Here is a 12,600-nt window from a genome sequence, read left to right as displayed (position 1 = left end):
TCAGATCACATAAAGATTGGAACTAAGAATAACACTTGACTATTATTTTTTAACTGTACTAGTCTTGGTTATTGAAAAAGAGTACTGCGCCTCATAGTAAGTAATCCTTAAAAAGAATTGGGAAATTTGTATCTTCTATTAATATACGGCTGGTACTAAGTCATTTCTATGATTGTTTCCTTCCCCTTTGCCAATCTTTTCCTATATACCAATAACTTGGTTACACATCCCTGCATTTTTTAGTACATTGGCAAAATTATGAAACTACAACTTGGGGTAGTTCTTACAGAAATTAACCTTCTGTAATTTTTTCAAAGAGTTCAATGCAATAATACACCAGTAAAGTAAATAAAAATGACTTAGGTCTAGAGAGATGACTCAGTAGCTAAGAGAGCTTCTGCTCTTGCAAAGGACCCAGGTTTGATTTCTAACACCAACATGATGGTTCACAATCACCCACAACTCCAGTCCTGGGGGATCTGACACCTTCTTCTGGCTTTCTCAAGCACCAGGCACACACATATATACGCAGGCAAAACATTCATACTCATGAAATTCAAATAAGTCTTAAAAATAAAAAGAATTATTTTAAAAACATTAATAACTGCCATGAAAGTACATGTTAATCTAAACTAATTTCCATTAGAAAGAAGTAAAAGATACTTGGGAAGTAGAGGTAGGCGGATCTCTGTGAGTTTGAGGCCAGCCTGGTCTACAGACAGAGCTAGTTCCAAGACACCGAGGGCTACACAAAGAAACCCTGTCTCAAACAAAACACAACACAACACAACACAATGGAAGGGAAGGGAGGGAGGGAGAGAAGAAGTAAAAGAACACAACTCTGGTGATAATCTAAATATCTTATTTCATAAATCCAATTCTGAAGGTATATGATTTTTTACTACTTAACATAAAAAGAAAACACAATTACCAGTAGCAGTATGAAAAAGTACATTAAGATTATAAATGGCATTATCAAGTATAATATTTGGCATACCTGCTGCATGGATAGGTGTTCTCTTCAAAACATAATCTTTTACGAGGATTGAAGCTCCCTGATTAATGAGTACATCCACACATTCCACATGGCCCTTAAATGCCGCAAGATCTAAGGGTGTTCTCCCACTACTATTTCTTACATCAAGATCTAACAAAGATTGTACCAACACTTCCAGGGCTTGGTGATGACCATGATAGGCCTAGAAATAAAAATATATAAAATTAAAAAAAAAACATATTTAGACTGACTCTCTAAGTAGGTTTCTCTCTCTCTCATGGTTCTAGGGATAGAAACTAAGGACTTGTGCATGCCAGGTAAGTAAGAAAGTAAGCAAGTTTTACCACTGAGTTATATGCCCAATACCCCACTGCTTTGGAAAATGTAAAGTAAGCAAATTCATGTTTACATTGTTATATCTGAGATAATATAAACTTTTATACTGAGAAGCCGGAAAGTTTAAATCATAGACTTTTTTATTGTAATAACCACCACCACTCTCCCATATTAAGAAATACATATGCTGTAAATAATAAAACCTCAGTGACAGGTGGTAACAATGCCTGAATCATGGCAGATATCAAAAACTAAATGTGACATGGAGTCACTGGAAGCCCTGGCTGTAAGGCTAATAACAAGGAAGCTTTCCAGACAGTTCATATTAAAAATCCAGATGTCAATGGACCAGATACTGTACAGAGAATAAAGCAATAAGCTTCAAAGGATGATAAAGCAGTATTTCTTGTGCAAAACACCCAAACACCGTGCTGGTAAATGACTCAGTGTGTAACAGCACTTGTTCTGCAAGCCTGGTGACGTAAGTTCAATTTCCAGAACTCATGTAAAGGTAGGACAGAATCAAAATAATTTAGGAGATGGACTGAGGGTTCAGGGTGTCCACTTTAAAAGAAGGAAAGAAAAAGTCAGAAAGTACAAGCAAAGAGAAAGCAAGGCTTTGCTGATGTCTGTACTGAAAGTTTATCTACAATCTTAACTAACTTGAAGATAAAGTGAGTGTAGACAATAGAATTCATTTTTGGATCACACCCAATTTTATTTGGTAATATTAAGTGGATGAACTCATGCTACTCCAAGAATGAGCTTTGAAGAATCTCATTTGGACACACAGAAGATAGTATTTAAAAAAATAAATAAATTAGAGGAAAGAAAATGAAGACCAGGAATCATGATGCTTTGTTATAGGGCTGTTCTCATCACTTCCTCTATAGGATCAAAGGAAAAAGCCTGTATGTCTAGCACCAACATTAGGAAGAAATAACACTTTGCTTAAGCCTTACTCCAGTGTCCGCTGTATCAGGTTGTCTGAAAATGGGAGTTTAAATCAGTAATAAAAAGAAAAAAGGGCCGGGCGGTGGTGGCGCACGCCTTTAATCCCAGCACTCGGGAGGCAGAGCCAGGCGGATCTCTGTGAGTTCGAGGCCAGCCTGGACTACCAAGTGAGTTCCAGGAAAGGCGCAAAGCTACACAGAGAAACCCTGTCTCGAAAAACCAAAAAAAAAAACAAAAAAAAAAAAAAAAAAAAGAAAAAAGGCTATTTCAACTAATTTCTGAAATCCTCTTAGGATTATATATAAAAAGTTAAAAAGGCAATATAATCACACTTCACTGAATTTAGTCATTAAATTGCAAAACTATGTCCATTTCAGTTTAGAAAAACTAACACAGCAGCACTTACATAGCCAAAGGATGAAGCAACATTAAGTGTCCATTGATGAGCTGATTGAATATAAACTGCAGTGTGCATATATAAGCTCAAAAGTAAAAGAACTGCATAGGGATGAACTTTGGGGAAAGTATGTTAAATGAAATAAGACACTCAAAAAAAAATTCAGAAGGGAAATACTGTATGAGTCCACTTAAATGTGGCATATAGAAATTAGTCAACAACTCTGAAAAATAAATATTTGGTTAAAATTTATGTAAAAATAAACAAACACAACTGTCTCATTAGTATGCAAATGTGTTTTATTGCTGTGGGTGGTATTGTGTGTGTGTAGCAGTAGTTGTGCATGCACATGGATGCACATGTCTGTGAAAGCCTTAGATGGGTGTAGAATATCTTTTCTCAATTGCTCTTCTCATTCTTTTGCTTGTTTTGTTGAGACAAGGTTTTGCTATGCAGGCTTGCCTGGATCAGGACTTGCTATGTAGACCAGGCTGGCCTTGACCTCATAGAGATCTGTCTGCCTCTGCCTCCTGAGTGCTGGAATCAAAGGCATGCCCCACCCTGGCTGGCTTTCACTTTCATTGTTTTGAGACAAGATCTCCAACTGAACGCGGAGCTCATTGATTCGGCTAGGCTGACTGACGATGAACTTCAGGGATCCTCTAGTCGCTGCTCGACACCCCAAACACCAAGGCTGGGGTTACAAGCATGCCTTGCTTTTCACAAGGGTTCAGGAGATCTGAACTCTGGTCCTCATGCTTTTATTACCAGCATTTTACTGACTGAGTTATCTCCTCAGCCCCTACTCTTTAATAAAGGTGTAAGGTCCTATGTACACCAAAAAAAAAAAAAAAAAAGAAATTAGTCAAATTTATGATACTAGCTAGAGGGAGGGGAAAGTACAGCTGTTGTTTTAACGAATTTACAGTTTCAATTTTTAAGACATAAAAGTTCTAGAGATCTAACACTATTGAACAATACTCTAAGAAACGCATAAGAGTACATTTCATGTGTACATGGCTATATTTGCAGCACATGGGAGGCTAAGTTAAGGACTGTGAGTTAAGGCTAGCCTAGCCTACAAAGCAGCAAGAAAGACCCTATGAGTAAGGAAGGGGGAGAAGAGGGAGGGAAGAACTTGTCAAACTGGGGACAGAAAAGTAACACCAATAAGTTAGTAAGATAGTCCTATGACAGACTGCAAGACTTTCAGAAACCACTGTTGCTAATTTGTTGACTCTCACCAGAGGGCAAAACTAGCACCTGGCAAATACTCAAGAAATGAGTGGCTGAGTGACAGGGACAATGCCAGAAATGCCTAGTCATCTGCTCCAAGTTCCTTTCTTGTCACCAATAGTGAAACAGCTACTTTCTCCATCCTGACTTCACATTTTCAGACCTAGTACTTAGAATTCAAGTTTGGTAAAGGAGACAAGGAAGCAGAAAGCTTCAGAATATACTGTGCTAGCTAGGTTTTGTGTCAACTTGACCCAAGCTAGAGTTATTGGAGAGGAGTGAGCCTCAACTGAGAAAGTACCAGTAAGATCTGGCCATAGGCATGCCTGGAGGACATTTTCTTAATCAGTGATTGATGTTTGAGGGCCAAGCCCATTGTGGTTCAGCCCACCCTGGGCTGGTGGTCCTGGGTTCTAAGAAAGCAGGCTGAACAAGCTAAAGGTGAAAGACAGTAAGCAGCATTCCTCCTTGCCTTCGCATCTGCTCCCACCTCCAGATTGCTCCTGTTTGAGTTCCTGCCCTGATTGCCTTCAATAATGAACTGTGGAAGTATAAACAAAATAACCCTTTCCTCCCTGTGGTGTTTTAAATGAGAATGGCCCCAGCAGACTCAGATGCTTTAAAGCTCATTCCCCAGTTGGTGGACTACTAAGGAAAGATTAGGAGCTGTGGTCTAGCTGGAGGAGGTAAAGCCCACACCACGCCCAGTCTTGCCCTCTCTCTGGCTACAGATCAGTACACAAGCTCTTAGCTACTGCTTTCAGTGCCATGATTGACTGCCTGCCTGTCGCCATGCTCCCCGCCACGATGGCGCATGGACTAACCCTTTGAATCTGTAAGCAAATTCTCAATTAAATGCTTTCTTCTACAAACTGCCTTGGTTATGAGGTCTCATCACAGCAATAGTAACAGTGATTAAGACATTTCCCCATTAGCTTTTGGTTTATCACAGCAATAGAAACCTTAACTAAGCCAGGCACAGTCTTACTCATTTAGATAACTAGAAAGTAGTACTATGGTGGGGGAGAAGTACAAGGGGTAGAAAGATTGATTCAGTATGTCAGTGTTTGACCATATGTAAGGAGAATATTAAGATAAAAAGTTACAGAATACATGAAAAGAAATAAATGGATTACTGGACTTTTAGTGATCCTGTTAAATGAAGTACTAGTCTTAACACCACATAAATAGCTAGTGATAAATCTTGGTCTCTTGATGATCAAAGTCCTCTACCCAAATTTGTTTAAAACATAAATTCTTTCAGTACAGAAGAGCTAAGATGGGTTTTACTTAATATTTCCTAATCTCCTTGTCAGAGGAATCTGAAAATGGATGGGAAATTATGGAGCATGTCCCCAAATCCTATAGCAACGAGCAAGTGAAGTGGCACTGACTACAGTTAGCCAGCACCCATGTCCACAAGCAAGCCAACAACTGCTGGATTACAGAAAGTGTGTGGTTTATATAATCTGCTTAACAAACTACAGTCCTTTTACGAGGGCAGCACATTTTTAAATTCATGTCTGATTCCCTCACTTAAAAGCAGAGCTTGAGGAAGCCAAAAACCACCAGTTAAAGAAAAGTGAGAAGTAGATAACCAGGAATGCACTAAAGAAGCTTCTGGATTAAACAAGTTCTTCAAGTTGTAATTCCATGGTAATTACTACACCAATCAAATGTCTAGGGTACTAGTCTGAGTCAACACAAGCAGATACTAGAGATCTGTAGTGAAGCAGCCATCAAGTTGGCTATGAAGGCAGTACTTACAGCCAAATGTAAAGGGCTTATTGTTGCTCTATTATCTGAATCACTCAGCATGTCTGTTCCCGAGGTTTCCATCAACTGAAAAAAGGAGAGGCATGTAAAAATTTTAGAAATGATACTTTTACATATATCATTAGTCGTTATCTCTCCTATCCCTCACTCCATTTTAGAGTATGTCAATAACTCAGCAAGCTCACAGAACAGGATATCACAAAAGTATAGTAAGAATCGCTGACTCTGAGCTTTATCAATCAGATGTTTGGGGAAACATTCTCCCATCAGGTAAATACCTCCTCTTCCTGAACACATATTCCTGTTACTATCTTTGGTCTCAGGGGTACTATGTGAAAACATGTCTAATTTTAGTTCTAACGAGAATAAAGAAAAAACTTTTGAATGTTAGAGGGGAATCAATTAATACTTACAACATCCAAAGGAGTTTCACTTGCAATCTGAAATAAAAAAAAAAAAAAGACATTTTTATGAAGTTACTTGCTGTGCAAGGATGCTCTTGTACACTGTAAAGATTTGTTACTTTTATTGGTTGAATAAAATGCTGTTGGCCAGTAGCCAGGCAGGAAGTGTAGATGGGGTGTCCAAACTAGGAGAAGCTGGAGGAAAGGCAGAGATGGAGTTTCCGGCCAGCACAGAGAAAGTAGGATGAGAATGTTGGACCGAGAAAAGGTACCAAGCCATGTGGCTAAACATAGACAAGAATTATAGCTGGGCGGTGGTGGTGCAAGCCTTTAATCCCAGCACTTGGGAGGCAGAGGCAGGTGGATCTCTGTGAGTTTGAATCCAGCTTAGTCTACAGAGTGAGTTCCAGGACAGACACCAAAACCACACAGAGAAACTCTTGTCTTGAAAAACCAAAAAAAAAAAAAAAAAAAGAATTATGGGTTAATTTAAGCATAAGAGCTAGTTAGTTACAAGCCTGAGCAGTTTATAATTAATATAAGTCTCTGTGTGTTTATTTGGGACTGAATGGCTACGGGACCATTTGACATCTTTATTGATACAGGGCTTTGTTAGTTCCTGTTTTAAACCCATGCTTTCTTTGTCTCCAGAAAAGAAGTCTTTTACACAGGTAATTAGTCACTACAGTAGACAACAAATCTATATACGAAGCCTAAATTTTATTCTAAAGATGCATAGTGACCTATGAAATTATGGGCTATTTTTATAGTAGTACACGAAATGCTATATTAAATATGTTGACCTTCTTATATACCTTCCTTGAGTTTTCTTTCCTACTGAAGGGAAGCAATGCTTAATGTACATGTCTATAAAGGAAGCTTTAACCTGAACCGGTTGTCACACAGTAGTATATTTTAATTCATTCCTTCTCTTCAGTTTGGCAAAGTAGGGTTCTGAATGGTATGTATATTCCAGGACAAGACCACAGTTGGAATCCATGCTTCCTTTGTAGAAGCAGATTACCCTTTATTAAGAAGAACTGGGAAATAAGAGGGCCTTGCAGAGTTCTCTAAACATATGAGGGAAACATAACTCTCTCAGAGGCTTTTATTTTTTTTTTCAAGTAAGACATGGTTACAGCTTTAAAAAATATATATGGAAAACATTTATTTAAAAGGGTAGAATAAATGCAATAGACCTAGATGTTGAATAATATGAGGATTTGAAGGCTGGTAGTGTATAGCTCAGTTGGTAGTGTGCTCATATGAACTAAATCCCCAGCACCACCTAAATTAGGTGTGATGGTGCATGCTCAGGATTCAGGACCAGGACGTGGAGGCTCAAAAATTCAAGGTCATCCTCAGTTACACAGCTACTTTGAGGCCAGGCTCGATATGTGTGAGTGTCTTAAGAAACACAACGATTTTAGAAGCCTTCTTCAGAGACTGATCAGTTTTTGAGGCAGTGTCTCATTATGTTGTACTGGACTCAAGCCAGTGTCCTTCCTCAGCCTCCCAAGTAGGACTGCAGGGATACACCACTGTGCCTGACTCTCCCTCTCAAGAGATTAAATGCTCCATCATTTAGACAACATCTCATCATAGCCCAGAACTTACAGTATTCCTGCCTTTGCTTCTTAAGGACTAGGATTATAAATAGGTATGTCCTACCACATTAGGATCAGTGATTCGATTTTTTTTTCCTTTTTCAAAAGGAAAATAAAGAATGAGAGTTATGTTACTAAAGCAACTATGGATTTAAGAAGTAAATGGAGTATGAAAATGTTAAAGAATAAAACTACATGTTTCCTGGACCATTTAGTCTCATTTTAGTTATGTTACTAAACTAAAAACTCACACTAGTCCTGTCATGAGAACTCAGAAGTCTTACCAGTTGAAGACACAGACGGTGGCCATATGCAGCTGAGTAATGAACTGCATTGTATCCTTGCTTGTCCCGGATCCCAGGATTTGCATCATTTCTTAGTAAGTATTCCAGGCACCTACACACAATAACAGCAAAATGACAATTCCAAATTTTACATTTAAATACTTTATTATGAAAAAAAAAAATCACACACACACAAATCACATGCCAAAATTAACCAGATCTAAAGAAATACTATAAAACTGAATAAATTTTTCTATACTGTAGAATATGCCTTTACACTGTGTGAATGAATATATGTCACTAGGCAGGAAAATATATGTCGCTAGGCCAGATAAGATTAGACAGGAGAACCAGACTAAGAGAATGCTGGGAAGAAGGAGAGGAGTCTGAGAAGTCTCAAGGAGATGCCATGAGATGCAAAGCTAACAGGATGGGAAGTACGTACACGAGGTAAAAGAGCCTCAGGGCAGCACATAGATTAATAGAAATGGGTTAATTTAAGTTATAAGAGCTAGCTAAAAACAAGCTTGAGTTATCAGCTGAGCATTTATAACTAATAGTAAGTCTTTGTGTGGTTATTTGGGGAGTGGCTGGCGGGACAGAAAAGTCTGCCTACACTATACAGTAAGAATAACCATTTGGGGGCTGGAGAGATGGCTCAGAAGTTAAAAGCACTGACTGTTCTTCCAGAGGTCCTGAGTTCAATTCCCAGCAACCACATGGTGGCTCACAACCATCTATAATGAGATCTGGCACCCTCTTCTGTATACATAATAAATAAATAAATCTTAAAAAAAAAAAAAAAGAATAACCATTTGGGCCAGGCGGTGGTGGTGCATACCTTTAATCCCAGCACTTGGGAGGCAGAGGCAGGTGAATCCCTGTGAGTTTGAGGCCAGCCTGGTCTCCAAAGCGAGTTCCAGGAAAGGTGCAAAGCTACACAGAGAAACCCTGTCTCAAAAAAAACCAAACAAACAAACAAAAAAAACCAAAAACAAACCCCCCCCCCACACACACACACAAGAAAGAATAACCATTTGGAATGAAAGCTGGAGCTTCACATTAGATTTTATATTTTTAGTATTGAATATATTTTTATATACTTATTCACCTACATTTTGTTTATTTATTTAATTGGGATGGGGTCTCTCTATGTAGATCTGGCTGTCCTAAAACTCTCTACATAGACCAGGCTAATCCAATCTTCCTGACTCTGCCTCTTACCATGCCTTGCCTTTCCACATACATTTTAAATAAATGATTATATCCTGGTAATTGTTCTCTTCTTGTCATTAAAATTTTTATATGCATGATTACATAGTGTAAGTATTCTATCCAAGATATAATTGCTTGTGTTTTTTGTTAATTTTGTCAGGCTTTTAACATGAAAGGGCTTTTTTACATAACTATTTGGGAAGTCTAAATGACCACTGGTTTCATACAATAGGGCTATTATATATTTCAGATACATTTGCACATCAGATAGTAAGTCTATTTATGGTCTTTATTACTTGTTAAAACTTGGCCCCAAAAGGTTTTTGAGTACTGACTTACTGCCAACCCCACTCCTGTGAGATCATATCAAGGCGAGTGTGCGTGAGTGCGTGTGTGCGTGTGTAGGAGGTATTATTTACTTATTCAGATAGAGTGTGTGTGTGGGGTGTAGGAGGTATTATTTACTTATTCAGATAATATGGGTCAATATACACTCATAAGATAGCCAGAATCAGGTTACAGTTCTTGATAACTTAGCTCTCTAGTTTAAAAAAAATATTTAAAATTATATGTGTGTCTATGTGTAGGTATGCACATTCTGATGCTAACCTTTATTTCTATTTTTTTTTAATTTATGTATATGTACACAAGGTGCATACCCATGTATATGCAGAGACCAGAGGAGGACACTTTCCTACTCTCTGCCTTACTCCTTTGAGACAGGATTTCTCACTGAATCTGGAGCTTGCTATTTTTCAGCTAGGCTGGTGGCCAGCAAGCTCTAGTGATCCACCTATCTCGGCCCTTAACCCCCAGTGCTGGTTACAGGTGTGTGTAGCCATGTCTAACTTTTTACATGGGTGCTAGGAATCCTAACTCACGTTCTCATGCTGGCACAGCAAGCATTCTTACCTACAAATCCATTTTCCCAGTTTCTAAACCTATTCCCTTACTGCTGAACAGCTTAAAACCAGTTAGGCCTCTCAGGAATTACTTTTAGAACTTTTATACATTATGATACTCTCAATGGTAGCAAATAGCATCCTTTCAAGCAGGAATTGCCTGATAATTTGAGTTCAATTGTCTGGTCCCCAAGTAGAAGGAAGATAGACTCCTGAAAATTATCTTGACTTACATATGTGCACTGTGGCATGTATGTCCATATCTACATACATAATATACATTCACAATAAATAGTAAAACTTTTGTGTGTGTATGCACATGTATTTGGACATGGTTGTGTGTGTCATAGGAGGTATGTGGAAGTCAGAAGACAACCTTGGGTGTCAGACCTCACTTCTACCATAGAGACAGGTTTCCTGTGGTTTGTGGCTATGTATCTCAGTCTAGCCGGCTAGGGAACTTCCAGGGATTCTTCTGTATCTGATTCCCATCACAATGTACAAGTGTTTGAATTTCAGATGTCTACTACTAATCTGGATTTACGTAAGTTCTGAGGTCAAGTGCTTTATTTACTGAGCCATCTCCCCAGCCTGAATTACATGATTTTTTTTTTTTTTTTTTTTTACAGGGTTTCTCTGTGTAGCTTTGTGCCTTTCCTGGAACTCACTCTTTAGTCCAGGCTGGCCTCGAACTCACAGAGATCCATCTGACTCTGCCTCCTGAGTGCTGGGATTAAAGGCGTGCACCACCACCACCCAGCGAATTACATGCATTTTAAAAAAGGATTAAAAAAGTGAAAAACAAAAGATGGACTTTTATGTTAAATGTAACTTCCCAGAACTATTTTTTTTTAAAGCATCTTTCCCGAGGAATCGTTATTCTTAACATTTTTACTCTTTGCTGACTCACACATGGGGAAAACTAGAAACATGAAGATCTAATTTGCTGTTTTCACTGAGTTTATTTTAGTCTAAGAAGGCAAATATTATACTGAGGCACTACAAATGGATCTGGTAATGGGATTTCTTATGCCAGTTTATATCACTTACTCTTTTCTTCTCACCCATCACTTTTGACCAACATTTACTTGGTCTGCTATCTAATAATATTTATTTAAGCAATCTGGACCTACTATATGTCAATCTCAGCACTCAGGAAGCAGAGGCATGCGGATCAATTAGTCTGTGGCCACACTGTTCTACAGAGTGAGCTCCAGGACAGCTAAGGCTACACAGAGAAACCCTGTAATCAAAAACCAAAAACCAAACAACAAACACACACTGTTCTGTAGGAAGAATAAGAAAAGATCATCTTCTATCAGATTTTTCAAGTAAGGACCAGATGCTTGGGAGACAGCAACAGCTAGGATTTAATAATAATTATGAAATGTCTTTATTTTACAAACTGTGGATTCAGGGAATGATAATCAAAATATAAAAAGGAAATACACATTTGCAGTAGAACCGTCCCCATATGAAGAAGCCAGTTTACAGAAACAACAACCCTCTTCTCCTGCCCCCATGTACTCACTTGCCGTCTGTGTCTGACGTAGCTGCATAGTGCAGGGGTGTGCAGCCTCTTTCATCAAGGTCATTCACGCTTGCTCCTGACCCCACAAGAGCAAACAGGCACTGGTAATTGCAGTTGGCGGCAGCATAGTGCAGTGGAGATCTTTTGTGACCGAATTAACACAGGAAATACAAAAGCCAGGAATATACATTTGTAAACATAAGCATAGCGGACCCTTATTCCACACATTTAGTTACAATACAGTCTCAAGTCAATCATAACCTCTATATTCTGCTTAGAAACCTAAAAAGTTTCATTTTAATAAAGTTTGCCTTACATACACTAACAAAAATGCCCCATAGTCCATGTCTTGAGTAATAAAAGCAAAAGAAAAACACAAGACGCACACTGAAGTGGTTATTAAAACTCCACACAGGCCTCAGCAGCAATACCAGCATTCTCAAGAATAAGCTAGGTGCAGTTTTACAGACTAACTTCCTGTTCAGAGGAGCTAATGTACTGTTTCAATCTCTAAAGACTTAGTAATCATAGCTACTTTCTCTCTGATTACTAAAATCACACAGAATGCTACTAAACATAGGAGTAACTATTTTAGAATGATAAAATTAAGATGATTCTATGATTTTATTAAATGAAAAACAAAAATTATAGTTAAGTTCAGTTCAGAGTTCCTTACAGTCTATTTTTCCCCCTCTAATACCTTTATCAGGAAAACCATACCAAAACATTATTTTGCTTTATTGGATATTATAGTGTTTTCTGTTTATTAGTTTGAGACAGGGTCTCACTATGTAGCACTGGCTGGTATAGAACTCACACAGATCTACCTCCCCAATGCTAGAATTAAAAGCATGTGCCATGATGCCCAGCGATTATAGAGATTTTTAAAATGCAGTTAACCCTGGAAATACAAAGCCTTTAAACTCTATTAGAATATGCTTCAAAATCCCTCTTTACTATT

The 12,600-nt window shown here is 38.3% G+C and overlaps 1 protein-coding gene across 2 annotated transcripts in view; it reads right to left on the bottom strand.

The window, feature by feature from the left end:
• Ankrd28 (ankyrin repeat domain 28) overlaps positions 1 to 12,600 on the bottom strand; it is a 150,627-nt gene that overhangs the window by 16,305 nt on the left and 121,722 nt on the right. For both annotated transcript variants that reach the window (XM_059274071.1, XM_059274070.1), the window contains exons 14-18: positions 11,640 to 11,780; positions 7,992 to 8,103; positions 6,110 to 6,136; positions 5,688 to 5,762; positions 998 to 1,199 (exon numbers count right to left, since the gene is read on the bottom strand). In XM_059274071.1, the coding sequence (XP_059130054.1) occupies positions 998 to 1,199; positions 5,688 to 5,762; positions 6,110 to 6,136; positions 7,992 to 8,103; positions 11,640 to 11,780 (557 nt within the window). The remainder of the gene's footprint in view (positions 1 to 997; positions 1,200 to 5,687; positions 5,763 to 6,109; positions 6,137 to 7,991; positions 8,104 to 11,639; positions 11,781 to 12,600) is intronic.

This window comes from Peromyscus eremicus, chromosome 9, assembly GCF_949786415.1.
Source record: "Peromyscus eremicus chromosome 9, PerEre_H2_v1, whole genome shotgun sequence".
Taxonomy (NCBI): Eukaryota; Metazoa; Chordata; class Mammalia; order Rodentia; family Cricetidae; genus Peromyscus; species Peromyscus eremicus.
The sequence above is the reverse complement of the archived record's forward strand: the minus strand, read 5'-3'. Positions and strand labels throughout refer to the sequence as shown.